The sequence below is a fragment of the Ostrea edulis genome, chromosome 10, assembly GCF_947568905.1.
Source record: "Ostrea edulis chromosome 10, xbOstEdul1.1, whole genome shotgun sequence".
In the NCBI taxonomy this organism is placed as follows: domain Eukaryota; kingdom Metazoa; phylum Mollusca; class Bivalvia; order Ostreida; family Ostreidae; genus Ostrea; species Ostrea edulis.
The window spans coordinates 39,419,077-39,437,764 of record NC_079173.1 but is presented as its reverse complement, the minus strand read 5'-3'; the positions used below and the strand labels follow the sequence as shown (position 1 = coordinate 39,437,764).

Sequence of the window (18,688 nt, the reverse complement as noted above, 5' to 3'; positions counted from 1 at the left end):
ACATAGTGGAAATATGTTCGGTGCATATCATTTGTTATTGTTCTCGAAAATTATATAAATTGTTATTGGTTTCAAACAAAGCAATGAAGAAATTGAATATTTTCATTTCAATTTGCTGAAATATTGGTACTCCTCCTAGACACCCCACCTCAAGTATATCCAGGGGTCCGTGCTTGCCCAACTTTCTATTTTGTATTGCTTTAATATAGGAGTTATGAGATTGGTCACTGTTCGTTTTCTCCACCTTTCATGTGTCATTTTGTGCTGCCTCTTCCCGCCTGTCATTTTGTCATTTCAGCTTAGTGTCGTGAATAAGTAAACTTGTCCCTTCCGTGCCATTCCTAACTCGTCATTCGTCAACTTCCCATATTTATGTAGCATTATTCCATTATCACCTGCATATGGTGTTTATATCTCAATTGATTCGATACGAAAGAGCTTGTTCTACGTATGATCAGTTTCTACATCGAGGCAGGCTACTGAAAAATAAGTTGAACTGGACGACTCTGTGGTGTCTTTTAATGTGTCATTATATAGCGATGAATTACAAAACGAGTTCTAGTTTTGCTCCGCTTTAATTATTTTTAGGATATTTTACGGCTCTGAGTCTTTGGTAATACTTTCGATTTCCTCCTTTAAAGAGTTATCGCTCTTTGATCGTTCTTCGATATAAGGAGAGAGAAACCGCGTAAGTCTCGCGAGATTTTCGGGACAAACAGTTGTCAAAGACGCTACAGTTGTCAAAGACGCTATGCCTGCGCGACATTGCATTGCTGTCGGTTGTACTGCTGATAGTAGAACGTCAAGCAACGATGTCAGTTTTTACCAGCTACCCAAGGTGGAGAGTGAATTGAAGAAGTGGCTGCGTTTGGTGAGGAGAGAGGGATTGTCTGTAGACAGTAAAGCCGATAATCGGCATTACGTCGTCTGCTCCAAGCATTTTATCGATGGAAAACCAACTCTAAATAACCCCTATCCCACTATGTTTGCCTATAATAATTATAAAATGGCTACACCAAGAAAAACAAAGAACTCCCACTTAGGCAGAAAAAGCAGCGAAACTCAAGAACATTCAGAAAACAAAAGAATCAAAATTGTGAAATGCGATTCATCCACGGACAAAAGTAAGATATGCTACCCGTATGTTGCAGGAGAAATAGACATTCCATTAACAATTGACAACAACAACAACGAGATTCAAACAGGTTTGTTCAACATTTATTACGTGCATGTTTATGATACTAAGTAGGGATGGGGCAATTGAAAAAAGTAATTTTAATTGAGTGTGTGATTAGTTGATAATTACAAATTTTCACATAATTGAAAGTAATGTGTAATGGAGCATTTTCCCAATTACAAGTCACTGTGAGTTAATTAATTAAACTGAAAAATTACCATTTTTTCCATCTTGTTTATTCAATTCAAATTTGCTTATAAATAAGTAATCTAAATAAATATAACTTCATGGAGACATTACAGAAGTCATTGATGATTGAAACAAAGTATTCATAGAAGAAGTAATACTCATGTACTGTGTGATATTAGATATATTACAAGGCCTTTATTTGTGTATAAATAATTATACCCCATCCATATATGTTAATTGCTAGAGTGGCTACTCATGGACACCTCACCTGAGTGGCCAGTATATATCCCCAGATGGTAAATGTATGGTTAAACCTATTGAGGCAGAGACACACTGATAATAAATAGTAATATTAACAAAACACCAATCCAAAACACCCCAACTGAATCAAAACATCAGTGATGGCAGGTGTTTTGAAGCACTTTGAACAATGATGGTCCCCCAAACCCAGGATTGAAACACTCATCATTAAAAAATGCAACTGCAAAATTGATAAGATTCATATCGTATACAATGTGTGTATATTATTGTATATGAATTGTTTTGGCTATAAAATATTGAAATTAGTTAAATATTGGTGTCATTTAATTAATATCATGTACACCTTACATGCAGTGTGATATAACATGATTTTGTCTGGTGCCATATTCATGCATTCAAACCACTCATTTTATTTTGAATAATATTGTTTCTTTTGTATAATCTAGCTATTATAATATATGTGCCTTAGCCATTGGTTGTTATTGTGATAGTGCAAATAAATAATTGTCATTAATTACTTTTGTCAAACGTAATTGTAAAAAATTGCTGTTAATATAAATTTAATTTATTCAAATCTGGGATATTTTTTCTAGATGTTGTTCAATGCCAAACTTTGCACCATGACCATTCCTACATATGCTGTAATCCTGAGATGAAGTATTGTAGAGAGCAAGACCTTATAGAAAGAATAAGACTTTTAGAGGCAAGTTAGTCCTGGCAAAGTAAAAGCATAAGTCATCAGTATAAATATATTGTGCCGATTTTATTTCTTTACTGCTCTTCTATTTTTGTTCACTTGGATTATTAGTGGTGGATCCAGAAATTTTTAATTCAAGCAATATTTATTCAATACCTTCCCCCCTTTGACATTGATCAAATAAGTATTTCCCCTTCCACAGGTAAAATTTACCTTCATTTGTAGAAAGTTTCTGAAACTACACAAAATTGTATGAGAATTTCAACAAAAATCATCTTTATATATTATTATTAATCACTTTCTTTAATTATCAAAGTATTGCAAGTAATCAATCAATTTGTATGCCTGTTTTGAGATATAATCTGAGGATTGTCCCCCAACCCAACCCCCTCCCAAGGAAGCTCATGACTTCATTTTAAAAAATTCCCTTTAAATATGAAATGGGTAGTAGGCCTAGCATCTAAAAGCTGGATAAAACCCTGATTGGTACCGGTTGTATATATTCTTAATATAGTACATGCATTTAATATATTTGAAAATTACTTAAATCTCTTGATAAGTGCAATAAATATTCATGCACAAGTTTAAAAAGATCATAATTATTTGTGATAATAATGTATAGTGTGGATTACTACACATTTAGGGAATAAATGGGGTGGGTGGGGGATTGTCTCTGTATCCACCACACTGATCATTCACTCCACAATCTATATATTGTGAATGTGGTGATTGAATTTATTCCAGGTTAAATGCGGAGAACTTGAAGTAGAAAACAAAGAACTGAGAAAAGAGAATGAAATCCTAAAATCCCGTGAAGTTGATTTCCGGAAGGAACTTCTCAACAAAGTACTTCAAGATGACAAAAACATCAAGCATTTTCTAGGGTTACCCTCTCTTAGTTTTCTTACATTCTTTTTGCAATTCCTTGCAGTATTTTATGACAAGGTTTCATTTTGGAAAGGGGCTGGGAGGTCAGGATCCAAGAAATGGCAAGAAAAACAGCAAAATAAACCAGGTAGACAGAGAAAACTATCTATGAAAGAGGAATTTGTTATAGTAATGTTGAAATTAAGACTGGGATTAGATAATTCAACTCTTGCTGTACTATTTGGTGTTTCTGTTGGACATGTTTCAACCCTCTTTAGCACCTGGATAAATTTTTTAGCTCAAATTCTAGACTCTGTAGTTAAGTGGCCAGCAAGTGAAAAGGTCAGGAAACACATGCCATTATCATTTAAACTCAAGTATCCCAAAACAACTTCAATAATTGACTGTACAGAAGTCTTCATCCAAAAACCCAAAAATTGTTCAGCTCAAGCAAGCACATGGAGTAATTACAAGTCTCATAACACCCTTAAAGCTCTGGTTGCTATACAGCCCAATGGGGCCTTTACTTTTGTATCAAAATTCTGGAGTGGCAATATCAGTGACAGAAAAATTACAATTGAGAGCAAATATCTTAATCACATTTCTCCAGGGGATGAGGTGATGGCCGACAGGGGATTCCAGATACGAGACCTTCTTACTTTGAAAGGTGCATACTTGAACATGCCACCTTTTACACATGAAAAAAGAAATGGCAAAGGAAGGGTGCTAACTTCAAAGCAAATTCTTGAGACTCGCAAGATTGCTTCACTTCGTATTCATGTGGAGCGAGCTATTAGAAGACTAAAATCTTTCAAAATGTTGGGAGGAATTCTACCCCTTAACATGAAAAATTTGTCATCTGCAATGTTGAGAGTAGCTGCAGCTTTTTGTAACTTTCTGCCACCTTTGTCAAAGAAATTTAAATAGAACATTGTTTATCATGTGACACTATATATATTAAAACAATATTAGCTCTAAATCTCAAAATTTTAAGTTGTACAGTTGTAAAAATATATTATTTTAATAGTTTTGTCTGTAATTTCTACTTCATGTATTATTCTTGGTAAAATTGAAACTAAGTCAAAATAAAGATCCTGGTTCTATTGAATATGTAGCTTTGACATTAAACAAAATTTTGTATGGGGAGACAATAAAGTAATTTTGTTTCATTCTGAACTTCTGAATAATTTTTGTAATGCAAGTTGAATTTTTTTTAAAGAAGTATAAACCATAATTTTTCAACAAAAGTTTTCAACACCTAATTATTACAGCTAATATTGCTTTAAAGTTCACTTTTCTCATAGCAGTGACATTTACAGTATGCAAATGTATGTACTACAAAATGTAGGAATTGTATTTTATGAATATGATACATCATTATCTTTGGAAAGTAATCTTTATTGAAACATTGATTGTTTGTTCAAATGTGTTCATTGAAATAGTGATTCCCATTAAGTACATGCACAATGCACATTAATAAATTCATCAAACAACTTGTGTAAAAACTTCAATTTATAATTACATTTCCTTTGTATGGACCTGTGTCACATTGTGCAGAATCTTGAATAAAAAGCAACATGCTTAAGGAATAACAAGCAGCATGCACAGTGCAGTGAAAAAAACCCCTGAGAAATTCATATTGCAACATATGCATAGCATACACTGTACTAAAACTAATGGTAATATTATCATATAATAATTATATCAATATTAAAACATATATGATAATTCTTAAATGAATATGCAATTAAGTATTAGTATTTTGAAACATTATGACAAGCTGTGTCTATCAAAATCTAACTGAGGTTTGGTTGAATTACTTAAAAACTTTCACTATGCCTGTTTGCAATCTGAATGGTCTTTGTGAAAACTATTCAGTCAGGTTTTATAAGAAAGTATGTTTCAACATGGTCACAAGATGAAATATGATTACTTAAATTAACTTTGAATTGATTTTCTTTTTGATATCTTACATAATTTATCAATTTTTATTCCCATAAAAAAATTGGACCCCATATTGTGGCCTCAACCTAGCCGAAAAGGGTCATGACATAACTGAACTTGAATTCAAAAACATGGGGATGATTTGATACCAACATGACTAAATTAATCTTGTTCTGGAGAAGGTGAAGGTCACAAGGTCAAGAATACATGGTATATGAAAAAAAGGTTTTGTCAAAAGAAATTTATGTATACAAAATATAACATGTATGCAACTGGTTTCATCTAAACCAATTTTGGCAGGACAAAGCATGTATAAAAACTCTTCAGTTTGTCTGACAGCAATTCCCAATCTGCACTTGAATAGTGAACTCTTTCAACATGAATATCTTTCTTTGTATATAAGACAAAATCACAAAATGAAAAATTTCCTATTGCCATTTGACCAAGCATCTGGACATAATATGGAGAGGACAAATTTTTTTTCAATTCATATTTGCCATGAGCTGAAATACAAGATGAATTTTTTGACATAGCAACCTGAAAAATTTCATTCTGAAAACTGAATGGACATTTGATTTCCAACAGTCCTTTTCCACAACATTTACATTCTGTAACACCATCTGGGGAAGCGGCAAGGTAAGGAAAGTCCTTGTACACAAAGATACCTGTCTCAGAACACTGAAATGATGGATGCCGACTGGACATGTACTCAATGTACTTTCCTCTGGCAACAGGTTCTTGTGACTTCCCATATTCAACAGACTTCGAAGTAAATTGGTATTTTCCCAAGATACTCTTTACAATGTAATTTTCTGTGCTGTTGCCTCTGTAATGAAATGCACTGTAAAAGTTAGATGCAGTTAGTCTACCTTTCCTTTGATAATGCCACATCAAGTTATTTGATTGGCCCCATGTTAGTTCCCTAACTTGATTTATGTAAGAATCTTCAATGCTGAGATTCTCTTGCCCATGTTTGGCCAAAAGTTCAATGATGTTAAGAGGAGTATCTTCAACCAACATTGACACATCACTTTCGCTGTCAGAATCAGACAGAGTATATAATGCCACTGCAGCTGTCTGGCTTTGCTTTAAGACTTTCATGATGCCTTTCTCTATTGCCCTTTGATCCAGTGTTGCCGATTTCAGGGGTAGATAGCCAGAATCCACAGATGGGCGTGCCTTATCGGGTAGATTCATATCAAACCTGCAATTGAATAAGGTCTAATATATAAGTAAAAACTGAAACAATATGCATTGTAAATTGCATATCTATTTATCATTCTAAATGTTGACATTCAATTTTAATATTGTTCTCTAAACTTGATTTTTTTTCTTCTTCAAATTTTAGAGCTGTGGGGTTCCATCTAGAATTTTGAAAATACTGGATTTATGTGGAGTTTTGAAAAAGGGTTTTAATTTCCACAAATTCAGAATATATTTCAGAAATGGAGACTGTATACAATTGAATTATGTACATGTATATAAAATTGAACATTGAAGAAAATTAAGATCTAATTAAATTGAAACGACAACAACTAAATTTAGTCAGACTGAATATTTAAAAGACAATATTTAATATTTCTTTTACCTGATATCCAAGTCATTAACAGCTATTGGCCTGCAAACTTTTCTAGGTTTGTCCCAATATGCTGCAGTATCAGTCACTCCTATGGTACTTCTGTCTTCCATGGATATAACATGATCGATAATGCCAAATAGTAGGGCAACGACATGTTTGCATGATCCATCCCCCCTGTTTAAGATTATAAATAGTTTTCATATTTCACATACTTCAATATTGGACTGGAGTTAAAGTCTTATGAGACAAAAATACTCAGCCCAGTAACAAAATAATTAGAGTGTTCATTTCTGATGCAATATACATGCACCACTATAGGTATATGTTAATTAACTTACGCAACACATGTACATTCAGCTGAAAAAATGTGCCCTGAATTCTCAACAAGAATCCATGGGGAATAAGGTTCACTGGACTGCCTTGTTTCGGGAACACATCTGCCCTTGATGAAACACAGATCATTTCCTGGAATATAAGTGGAATCTTTAAGCTATATGATTTTTCAAATACATAATAACATACATATTGGGACATAAAATTAAAATGTTCACAAGTTCTTTGCAGACTGACTGAAATTTGACTCAATAGATCCAAGCAGACTGCTAGATTAAAAAGTTAGAAATCTGAAGATTAACAGTATTTTATGTTAATTCATTTTCTTTGATTTACACATTAATTATTATTTGTTCTAAGGACAATTCAACTTAAGTAGTAGATTATCATCCGGGGTCACAAAAAATATGGGGCGGGTGGGAGGATTTTTTTTTTTTTTTTAATTTTTGTTACCCCGAGGAGAAAAAAAAAATTAATGACAAAAGACATCACACAAAGTGTTAATCAAGTTAACATTCACAGTATCCTTGGTAGAGTATATAAAACCAACATTCTTTGACTTTAATTATTCACTCATGTTACTAGGAAGCAAGTTTGTTTGAAATTGTAATTTTTGTGAGAAAAAAAAATCAGATTGGGCTTTTTTGAGGGGCGGGCGGGGATGATAATCTAGCAATTAATTTTAATTCGTCTAACAGCAATCTTTGATTATGTGGCTGACTGATTGAATTTGCATTGCTGAAATCTATTTTGGATGGTTAAATATTGAATCATGCAACATTTCAATAATAAATTGATTATGGCCGGCACATCTAAATAAATAATGACTCTGTACTAGCCAGTCCAGCTGGTCAGACAAAATCTTGTGTAATGGTTAGGAGTTTACCAGTGCTACTAGTAGCACATTGACTATTAGCAAAATCTCTTTAGAACTTGTGAGCACTACTGGATTTGGGATAATTTCTCAACTTGATTATGGTTTGTATCAGATATATTAATTCACATGTTCATATTTGGTACCATGACATGCTCCAGGAACTGACAGGTAGCTAAGTAATTTCCACATTTTCTCCTTAACATTCAAAAGATCTTGGTTCAATCCCAGTATCAAACCAGTCCAGCTGGTTTCGGTCCTGTTCAAATGAAATGACAGACAAAAATTAAGTTTTGTACATATCTGTCAGTATATACAAAATTAAGATTGCAATAAATTCACATACATCTCAAACAAAAAATATATTTGTTCATTAATCAATGGTACATGTATCATTACATCTGAGGGCCAAGTCGTTTGCCCTTTGAAAGAAAATTAAATCACACCACGAAAGTTTACAGCTCATTGATTTCTTAAAGCTAAAGCTCTCTAAATTTGATTTCATATACATGCATGTATCAATCATCAGGTACATTGTAGGCCTAGTACTTCATGGATCTCTGGTAAATTTATGAATATTTCACAGTAGATTATAATTCTACTAAAAACTAAAACCTCACTTTGAATGAAAATACTTTCTGCTGAATAATTTTAAGCGATGTAATTATAGTGAAGCATAAATTTTATGTAAGTACTACCTAATACTGCCATTGTAACATCATGGATGTGGCCGGAACAATGTAGTTTATACCCATTGTCGGATTTTCTTCTCCGTATGCGTTCTGCAGACCACCCACAGTAATTCTGCAGAAAACTCGTAACATCGAAGGTGTCGACTGAAGGAATGTTAGCGAGATTGGGTGTCCAAACGATGTCAGAATCCTTGTCATTAGGCTGTGGGAACGTTATCCCGCGAACAGTCCGTCTCTTGACTGAGGCCTCCACATCGTCAAGATTGATTTGTGGTAAATCAAGAGCATCCGCACTTTCACACAAGTCAACAAGATCTTGTTTATTTTTGTTTGAAAAGGGAATACCTTTCGATTTGAGTATTTGTTTGAGGTCTGCGCACTGCAATCCGTGATAGTTCGACGCCATCGTTGACAACTTACGTGACGCGATATGACGCTTGTCCCAGACAACGCTACTAAACGCGCCTTCAAATTGAAGAGCTCGGTAATGGAAATTGAAAGTATTGTATGGCGTTTAGGTTTTCAGAATTGTGTAGATATCGATTAAATTTCAGTGTATAGTGGTAACATTGTAACAAACATTGATTATAGATTAATCTACTCGTTATACTCCTGGGTATATGTACATGGGCTATCGGTAGTGACATACGTCTCTTTCTGACACAGTTTTTGCTGTGTATTTTTATGCTTGACTATCTCTCACTCGTTATTAACCACTGTCTAAATGATGACTGCCTTTGTAATATGTAGTTGATATTGGATTCTTAATTTCCGTATACACTTTAGTTTTCAGTATTCAGATTCAGCTCTCCTCCAGTGCAAGTCAAACAGATTGAAGGAGTGCAGGTTAGTCAAGTTCTCATATTTGAAACAAAATTTCACAAACTTCCTTTTTTTTTTCGTTGATGAGTTTGGATTTTATTGCATTAAACATTCACCCATAGCTAGGAAGCGGATTCGGTCAAACACTCTGTCTTGTTGATATAAATGGTGACAACAACGATGAGATTCTGGTCTCGGCACCAAATTGGTTTTCCATGGAAGGGAAAGGGAATCAAGTTCTGTACGACGTTGGAGCAGTCTATATTTATTATGGAACAGGAACTGCATCTGTAAGAGCAACCTAATGTAACTATCAATTGTAAAACTATATAACAGATACATTTAAAATGGAATCTTTTGATAGCATGTAACACAGTCGAAGTCAGCACATAACTTAATGCGCATGCGTCAGTTAGTGCTACTTCACGACAAAAGCTTTAGTTTGCTTCACCTGATCTTAGTGGGGTTTTTTTTCAAAGAAGAAATACAGAATTGTTTATGAACATTTATAAAATCAAAAAGACACTTCCAATATTTTTGATGCAGTAATATCATCTCTAATATCTAACTTTTCTCGTAGAACTACTTTACATTGCAAATAATTGATATTTTCAGATGATTGTCGATACCCCACAAGAGCTACACGGTTCCTTTATTCCATTTTCACGATTTGGAACCGCAATTGCTAATATTGGCGATATCAATAAGGATGGATATGTGGGTCTGTAAACATCAACAAGAACTAGAAAAAAAAACATTAAGTTTGCTACTTACGCTGTCAAGTACGTATAAACTGTATGTTGTAGTTTGTAATCTGATGTTTTAAAAATCTTTCTTGCTCTAGATATAGCAATTGGAGCACCATATGAAAGTACAGAGGGAGCGGTGTACATCTTCAATGGTAGAAAATCTAGGATAGAGAACATGTACTCACAGAAAATACTGGGGTCTACCATGACACCAGGTCTACAAGGATTTGGATTCTACATATCGAGGACACCAAAAGATTTAGATGACAATATGTATAACGGTAATTTTAAAAACGTTACCATTGATGTATAGATATTTACATGTCCAGTGTATGTACCAATTGTAATGAATACGTTGCAGTTGTAAACAATGTGCGCGTAAATACAGATAAATGTATTACGTCTATTTTAATGGCTGGGAATTCTGATAGAAATGAAAGTAGGATGCAAATATAATTAATGTATTTCTAAGTGTATTTTTAAAACGGGAATTTATTTCTTAATTATGGAGCATGAAACAGCTGAGATGCAAATCTTAAAATTGAAGATTTTCCTCAAGCATTTTATCTTAATTGTGTCCCGTGGGGATCCAGGTTAGAATAAATCATCAATACCTCTTGCTTGTCGTAGAAGGCGACTAAATGGGGCAGTCCTTCGGATGAGACCGCAAAAAACCGAGCAGGTGTGGCACGATAAAGATCCCTCCCTGCTCAAAGGCCATAAACGCCGAGCATAGACCGAAATTTTGCAGCCTTTCACCGATAGTGGTGATGTCTTCATATGAGTGACATATTCTAGAGAGGGACGTTAAACAATATTTAATCAATCAATCTTATTTGTGTAGATTTTGCTGATTTTATCTTATTTGTGTAGATTTTGCTGTCGGGGCGTACAGATCTGACATAGCTGTTATTCTGAGGACCAGAAATATCATTGACGTGAACTGTGAAGTTTCATCCTCTCCAAACCCCATTCCGCTCAACGCTAGCGGGACGTTCTGTAGTGATGGCCGTCTTTTCAACCCCTGTTTCACAGTCTCATTTTGTTTTAACTTTACTGGGGAAGGCATTAACAACACAGGTGAGGACATGTTATCATTTTAAATAGCTGAATGAAAGGTGAAGATAACGAACAGTGATCAATCTCATAACTCCTATAAAGGTGAAGATAACGAACAGTGATCAATCTCATAACTCCTATAAAGGTGAAGATAACGAACAGTGATCAATTTCACAACTCCTATAGAGGTGAAGATAACGAACAGTGATCAATCTCATAACTCCTATAAAGGTGAAGATAACGAACAGTGATCAATCTCATAACTCCTATAAGCAATACAAAATAGCGAGTTGGGCAAATACGGACCCCTGGATATACCAGAGGTGGGATCAGGTGCCTAAGAGGTGTAAGCATCCCTTGTCGTCCGGTCACCCCGCCGTTAGCCCTATATCTTGATCAGGTAAACGGAGTTGTCCGTAGTCAAGATCAGTGTGCCATGTAAGAAACATGTAAAACAGCAATTGACCCAATGATAAGTTGTGTATCTAAAGAATGAAAAAATTACAGTTCAAACTCTGTCACAGACTACACTAGAAATAGTCAATTTGTTTAGGAAAGAAAACGGTGATTTCTTTAAGTATTTGACAGCAGAATGGCAATTAATCAAATGTGAATTCTGCAATATTAGCGGTAAGCGACTTCGATATTACTCATGTTTTGTTATTTTGGTTTAGAAATTGATTTTACAATAAACGTGGATGCAAATGAAACGAGGAAAAGAGCGGAAATCATTGAAAACAACAATACATATCAGGAAATGACAGTCTCCAACTTCATCATTTTTTCAAATAAAAACCACTGTTACACAGCGGAATTCAGAGTGCCGGTACGTGTTTAACTTCTGTTTAAATTAATTTCATCATGTGATAGAATACTTCATACAGGCAACATTGAAGATATCGATATATACGGGTTATATATATCCAATAATAAAAGTCAGGAAACACAAAACTCGAATAACATTTCACTGTTAGCACTTTCGGCTTTAATGCCTCTTCAGACATGTATGTATATATAGTTAGAAATTAATATTTTTACAACATTTTAGTGTAAATTCTTATTCTTGTAATTTGAAATACTTGTACTTTACAAATAGTATTATTATCTTGACCTTGACCTTGATTATGACGTAGTTAGATATGAACATAGCTAGATGTCATTAACAGATCATTGATAGAAAGTTTTTCCAAGTGATGGAAAGGCCCATTATTTTACAAGTGGATTACAAAATCAGTAACACCTCGGAACCCGGGAAGGTCAGAGCTATACTACAAAGGGACGTCACTCCTACACTCTTTGGAAAGGTATTCAAAATCACCTACTTTCACTTTAACTGGAAATTGTTATGAATTTTTATTACGTAGAATTCTTAAAATATACCTATACTGGTATCTTTAAGCATACAAAAATACAAAATGATAAAATAAAGATAGAAAGGAAAACCAGTGTAATAAAAATTAGATGTTAGATCCGCTCACGTACACTTCTGTTATGTTTGCGAGCTGATCTGATTTTAATTAGAATCAAATTGAAAGGAAAACAAGGATAAAATAGAAATAATGAAAACAGGAAATATAAATCAATTATATCTTAGACTGATAACAGGAAATATAAATCAATTATATTTTCCACTAATTACAGGAAATATAAATCAATTATATTTTCCACTAATTGCAGGAAATATAAATCAATTAAATCTTAGACTAATAACGGGACATATAAGATCAGCAGCTATTATAACATAAAGATGACGTAGAAATCATGCATCACAAAAGCCGTAATATATAAGGCAAGATAGAGGTTTATATGGGTCTGTATCAGTGATTACCTCTCTTGGACCTTAAACATTAAAGACTTTTTATAAATGATCCCACTGCAAAACAAGTAAATACTCAATATAGCACCATTGATTTATTTCCACTACGTATGAAATATGTAATCACAAAATGATGTCATTTCATATCATTGAAATCATGTACGGTGTATAATGTGCTCATTAATTGTAATCCATCTGCAGTAAAGCCCGGTTATATTGAACTTGTTGATAATGAATTCACACTTACAGTAAAACACGGTTATTATGAACACGCTTATAATGAATTCACACTTACAGTAAAACACAGCTACAGTGAACACGCTTATAATGAATTCACACTTACAGCAAAACATGGATACAGTGAACACGCTTATAATGAATTCACACTTACAGTAAAACACGGTTATAGTGAACACGCTTATAATGAATTCACACTTACAGTAAAACACGGTTATAGTGAACACGCTTATAATGAATTCACACTTACAGTAAAACACGGTTATAGTGAACACGCTTATAATGAATTCACACTTACAGTAAAACATGGTTATAGTGAACACGCTTATAATGAATTCACACTTACAGTAATACACGGTTATAATGAACACACTTATAATGAATTCACGCTTACAGTAAAACACGGTTATAGTGAACACACTAATAATGAATTCACACTTACAGTAAAACACGGTTATAGTGAACACGCTTATAATGAATTCACACTTACAGTAAAACACGGTTATAGTGAACACGCTTATAATGAATTCACACTTACAGTAAAACATGGTTATAGTGAACACGCTTATAATGAATTCACACTTACAGTAAAACACGGTTATAGTGAACACGCTTATAATGAGATCACACTTACAGTAAAACATGGTTATAGTGAACACACTTATAATGAATTCACACTTACAGTAAAACACGGTTATAGTGAACACGCTTATAATGAGATCACACTTACAGTAAAACACACAACAAACACACTTATAATGAATTCACACTTACAGTAAAACATGGTTACAGCGAACACGCTTATAATGAATTCACACTTACAGTAAAACATGGTTATAGTGAACACGTTTATAATGAGATCACACTTACAGTAAAACACGGTTATAATGAACACGTTTATAATGAATTCACACTTACAGTAAAACATGGTTACAGCGAACACGCTTATAATTAATTCACACTTACAGTAAAACATGGTTACAGCAAACACGCTTATAAAGAATTCACACTTACAGTACAACACGGTTATAGTGTACACACTTATAATGAATTCACACTTACAGTAAAACACGGTTATAGTGAACATGCTTATAATGAATTCACACTTACAGTAAAACATGGTTATAGTGAACACGCTTATAATGAATTCACACTTACAGTAAAACATGGTTATAGTGAACACGCTTGTAAAGAATTCACACTTACAGTAAAACACGGTTATAGTGAACACACTTATAATGAATTCACACTTACAGTAAAATAACGGTTATAGTGAACACGCTTATAATGAATTCACACTTACAGTAAAACATGGTTGTAGTGAACACGTTTTTTATGAATTCACACTTACAGTAAAACACGGTTATAATGAACACGTTTATAATGAATTCACACTTACAGTAAAACATGGTTACAGCGAACACGCTTATAATTAATTCACACTTACAGTAAAACATGGTTACAGCAAACACGCTTATAAAGAATTCACACTTACAGTACAACACGGTTAGAGTGTACACACTTATAATGAATTCACACTTACAGTAAAACATGGTTACAGCGAACACGCTTATAATGAATTCACACTTACAGTAAAACATGGTTATAGTGAACACGCTTGTAAAGAATTCACACTTACAGTAAAACACGGTTATAGTGAACACACTTATAATGAATTCACACTTACAGTAAAATAACGGTTATAGTGAACACGCTTATAATGAATTCACACTTACAGTAAAACATGGTTGTAGTGAACACGTTTATAATGAATTCACACTTACAGTAAAACACCGTTATAGTGAACAGGCTTATAATGAATTCACACTTACAGTAAAACCCGGTTATATTGAACTTGTTGATAATGAATTCACACTTACAGTAAAACACGGATACAGTGAACACGCTTGTAATGAATTCACGCTTACAGTAAAACATGGTTATAGTGAACACACTTATAATGAATTCACACTTACAGTAAAACACGGTTATAGTGAACACGCTTATAATGAATTCACACTTACAGTAAAACACGATTTTAGTAAACACCCTTATAATGAATTCAAACATACAGTGAAACACGATTATAGTGAACACACTTATAATGAATTCACACTTACAGTGAAATACGATTATGGTGAATACACTTATAATGAATTTACGCTCACAGTGAAATACGACCATAGTGAACACGCTTATAATGAATTCACACTTACAGTAAAACACGATGATAGTGAACACACTTATAATGGATTCACGCTAAAGCAAAGTGATCTTCATTTCCTGTCTTTTAAAAAACATATATTGAACTTATATATTGGTTATAATTAACTTATGTATTGGTTATAATGAACTTATATATTGGTTATAATGAACTGATGTATTGGTTATAATAAACTTATATATTGGTTATAATGAACTTATATATTGGTTATAATGAACTTATATGTTGGTTATAATGAACTTATATATTGTTATAATGAACTTATGTATAAGTTATAATGAACTTATATATTGGTTATAACGAACTTATATATTGGTTATAACGAATTTCACTCATGAGGAATCAATAGTGATAGTGCACATCACTTCATTATAATAGTGTTTTACTGTATATATTTACATAGGATGCTTTAGCATAGATTTCATAGAGGAGTCGCTCGTGTAATTTTGTTTTTGCATGTTCCAGGAAAAATGTCGATAGATATTACTCTTTTTTATCAAGCAACGTAAATGAAATATCGTTATCACACTTCAACAACTAGTTTCGACAACGGTCATCATTAGACATTAGAAAAAAACACTGTAGACTTTCGTTAAATCATTACACAAATATGTCCCTCATATAATTTCTCAATTTTAGTACTCCCAGATATTTTCTGATACATTGCAAATCTTTGGTGCAATCAATATCTAATTTGATTTTATTGCGGTTTGGGTGATTCTTTCCTGCTTCGTATAGAGTATTTTTAGGGATACTTTATGCAACACTCCGTGTTGCAAAATTTAGATCCTTCATTGTCAGAATATGTTAGAAGTAATGGAAATTGTAAAGACCATATCAGAAAATCGTCCGTCGTGATATTTATCCTTTTAGATTGAAGAAAAGTGGATATTTTTGCATGTTAATGCCTTTGTTGTTGTGTTGTAGGCACGCTTTGACACTGGGTGTAAGGCAGAGGATGGGACGTGCCTATCGAATTTGAATCTTAATGTAAACTGGGATAGAACAAAAGTTCTGGTTGGAAATGATACCATATTGCAAATGAAAATCGTTCTGAAAAACTCTGGCGAGCCGTCTTTCAAAACGTCCATTGCCATTACCTATCCTACTGATATTGTATTTAATTCATTAACAATTGACCCCTCATCCGAGAGAATACGTTGTTCAACAGGAGATAAGAGTCCAATAAATTGTGAGATTGAGAATCCATTTTATCAGCGCATGACAGGAGAAATAGACATCGTGTTTGAAATTTTCAAAGACGATTTGGAGATGACTTCCGGTTATGTATCGACACCAACCCTTGATTTCGACGTGACAGCTTCAACTAACAATGACACGTATCCAGAAGACAATTCGGTTACAAGTAACATAGAAGTAGCAACCTTCTCCAGAGTAACCCTGCAAGTGTAAGTTTTCCAGCAGTCAATGAATAATCAATGCCGTAAAACTCGGATTGTATTAGGGAATTTGAATTTTCCACATCTTGTTGTTGAGTAATATGCACTCCGCTTTCGGTTATCAAGCTGTTCTTGGTATGTAAATTATATACATTGTACATGTACACGCATGACTGGGTATTTTCTATATTCTCAATATGTACAGTAAAACATGGTTATAGTAAATCTTCTGGGCCAGCAAAAACAGTTTGTTGTAGTCACACTTCGTTTTATCAATAATATTTTCGTATTTTTCCATCACAAGAAGACAAATATCACTTTGCAATAATTCGGTATAAACATGTTCGTTATAAGCATGGTTACTGTAGTGTACGCGACAATAATTCGGTATAAACATGTTCGTTATAAGCATGGTTACTGTAGTGTACACGGTCTGTACATTTGTAGCTTCTAGAAGGAACAGAACAGTATTTTTCTGCTCTTTGATTTCATTTGAATATTTTGTTTTATTTTTCTTCATTTGGGCGGATCAAGTTATTTCAATTTGGCGGAATATTTTCTTTTTCAAAATAGATTGGAAAAGGTGGGGATTATGTGTGAAAACTATAGAAATAAAATCGGTTTCAGCCAGCATATTTCATGAGGTGCGTTAGTGCTTCATGAAAAGTATGTCGGCGTGAAGCGTTGCAGTTCATGCCCTTATGTACATTTTGTATTTCAAAAAATGAAATTTATTTTTTTATTTACATTTTACTTTGAAATCATAATCTCTGTTGCAATTTCAGGCTATTGAGATAGAATGTATTTTATTTATCAAAATGCATACTCCTGTTGTTCATATCTGCATTGCATACACGATACCTATCAAGGATGCTATCAAAGATGGTCAAGATATCGATTGATTGATTGATTGTATATTGTTTAACATCCCACTCGATAATATTTCACCCATATGGAGACGTCACCATTGACCTTGAAGGGGTGTACATTAACACCAGATCAATTCTAAAAGAATACAACACTAAATACTACAGACTGACACTGTCCACAAATTCAGATATTAGTTTTAGCTGAGTTTTTGTAGTCTATTATTTTTATTAAATTCCTCCATGGTATTGCACCTTATCGTAACAGGAAATTGTCCATTAACGCTCGAATTTTTCTCTACCAGTATACCTTGATATGGAGATATTAGAAAATTTCCGGATTTTAAATTATGCAGTACAATGCACTTGCTTCAAAACATGGATAAATAATGCACACAGAAGGATGTTTATAATAGAAAATATTAATAAATGATACAGACTGAAGGATGCTCTAAATAGTAGAAAACATTAATGAATAATGCAGACTAAAGGATGTTTTAAATAGTAGAAAATATTAATAGATAATGTAGACTTAAAGATGTTTATAGTAGAAAACATTAATGAATAATGCAGCCTGAAGGATGTTTTAAATAGTAGAAAACATTAATAAATAATGCAGACTAAAGAATGTTTATATTAGGACACATTAATAAATAGTGCACACTGAAGGAAAATGACATTAGCAATGTGTACTGAAATGTTTTAGGAACAACCCTTGCCCCTTGTGTAAATTATGCAAGTTTCTGTTGACCAAAAAGGAAGATGGTATCATGAATCTGGTAACACTTATGTTTCAGGGATATAGGCCTTGTCCACAAATTTGGAACATCAAGGTTAAGGATGTGAAGGGAGAGCATTGCTGTATATGCTTTATGTAACTGCAAATAATTTGTACAAGTAAA

General features: G+C 33.5%; 3 protein-coding genes across 3 annotated transcripts in view; 2 read left to right on the top strand and 1 right to left on the bottom strand.

The window, feature by feature from the left end:
- LOC125666054 (integrin alpha-4-like) overlaps positions 1 to 18,688 on the top strand; it is a 50,925-nt gene that overhangs the window by 23,403 nt on the left and 8,834 nt on the right. The window contains exons 8-15 of the mRNA XM_048899169.2: positions 9,400 to 9,459; positions 9,558 to 9,725; positions 10,051 to 10,156; positions 10,280 to 10,465; positions 11,058 to 11,264; positions 11,918 to 12,069; positions 12,410 to 12,547; positions 16,448 to 16,929. Coding sequence (XP_048755126.2) covers positions 9,400 to 9,459; positions 9,558 to 9,725; positions 10,051 to 10,156; positions 10,280 to 10,465; positions 11,058 to 11,264; positions 11,918 to 12,069; positions 12,410 to 12,547; positions 16,448 to 16,929 — 1,499 coding nt within the window. The remainder of the gene's footprint in view (positions 1 to 9,399; positions 9,460 to 9,557; positions 9,726 to 10,050; positions 10,157 to 10,279; positions 10,466 to 11,057; positions 11,265 to 11,917; positions 12,070 to 12,409; positions 12,548 to 16,447; positions 16,930 to 18,688) is intronic.
- On the top strand, positions 101 to 4,357 carry LOC125666055 (uncharacterized). Its single transcript, XM_048899170.2, has 3 exons — positions 101 to 1,205; positions 2,221 to 2,330; positions 3,069 to 4,357. Exons 1-3 carry the CDS (start codon positions 752 to 754, stop codon positions 4,116 to 4,118), a joined length of 1,614 nt encoding a protein of 537 aa, XP_048755127.2. The 5' UTR covers positions 101 to 751; the 3' UTR covers positions 4,119 to 4,357.
- LOC125666056 (uncharacterized) lies at positions 1,203 to 9,560 on the bottom strand. The gene is made up of 5 exons (XM_048899172.2): positions 8,620 to 9,560; positions 8,068 to 8,180; positions 7,053 to 7,179; positions 6,724 to 6,888; positions 1,203 to 6,339 (listed from the first exon to the last, which is right to left on the bottom strand). The coding sequence occupies exons 2-5, from the start codon at positions 8,111 to 8,113 to the stop codon at positions 5,418 to 5,420; spliced, it is 1,260 nt and encodes a 419-aa protein (XP_048755129.2). The 5' UTR covers positions 8,114 to 8,180; positions 8,620 to 9,560; the 3' UTR covers positions 1,203 to 5,417.

Excerpts from the sequence above, each read along its gene's own strand:
- LOC125666055 (XM_048899170.2), top strand. The coding sequence starts at position 752 with ATGCCTGCGCGACATTGCATTGCTGTCGGTTGTACTGCTGATAGTAGA. Across the intron at positions 1,206-2,220 it reads CAACAACGAGATTCAAACAG|ATGTTGTTCAATGCCAAACT; the intron begins GTTTGTTCAACA and ends TATTTTTTCTAG. Across the intron at positions 2,331-3,068 it reads AAAGAATAAGACTTTTAGAG|GTTAAATGCGGAGAACTTGA; the intron begins GCAAGTTAGTCC and ends AATTTATTCCAG.
- LOC125666056 (XM_048899172.2), bottom strand. The coding sequence starts at position 8,113 with ATGTGGAAATTACTTAGCTACCTGTCAGTTCCTGGAGCATGTCATG. Across the intron at positions 6,889-7,052 it reads GCTGAATGTACATGTGTTGC|GGGGGATGGATCATGCAAAC; the intron begins GTAAGTTAATTA and ends AATCTTAAACAG. Across the intron at positions 6,340-6,723 it reads GTTAATGACTTGGATATCAG|GTTTGATATGAATCTACCCG; the intron begins GTAAAAGAAATA and ends ATTCAATTGCAG.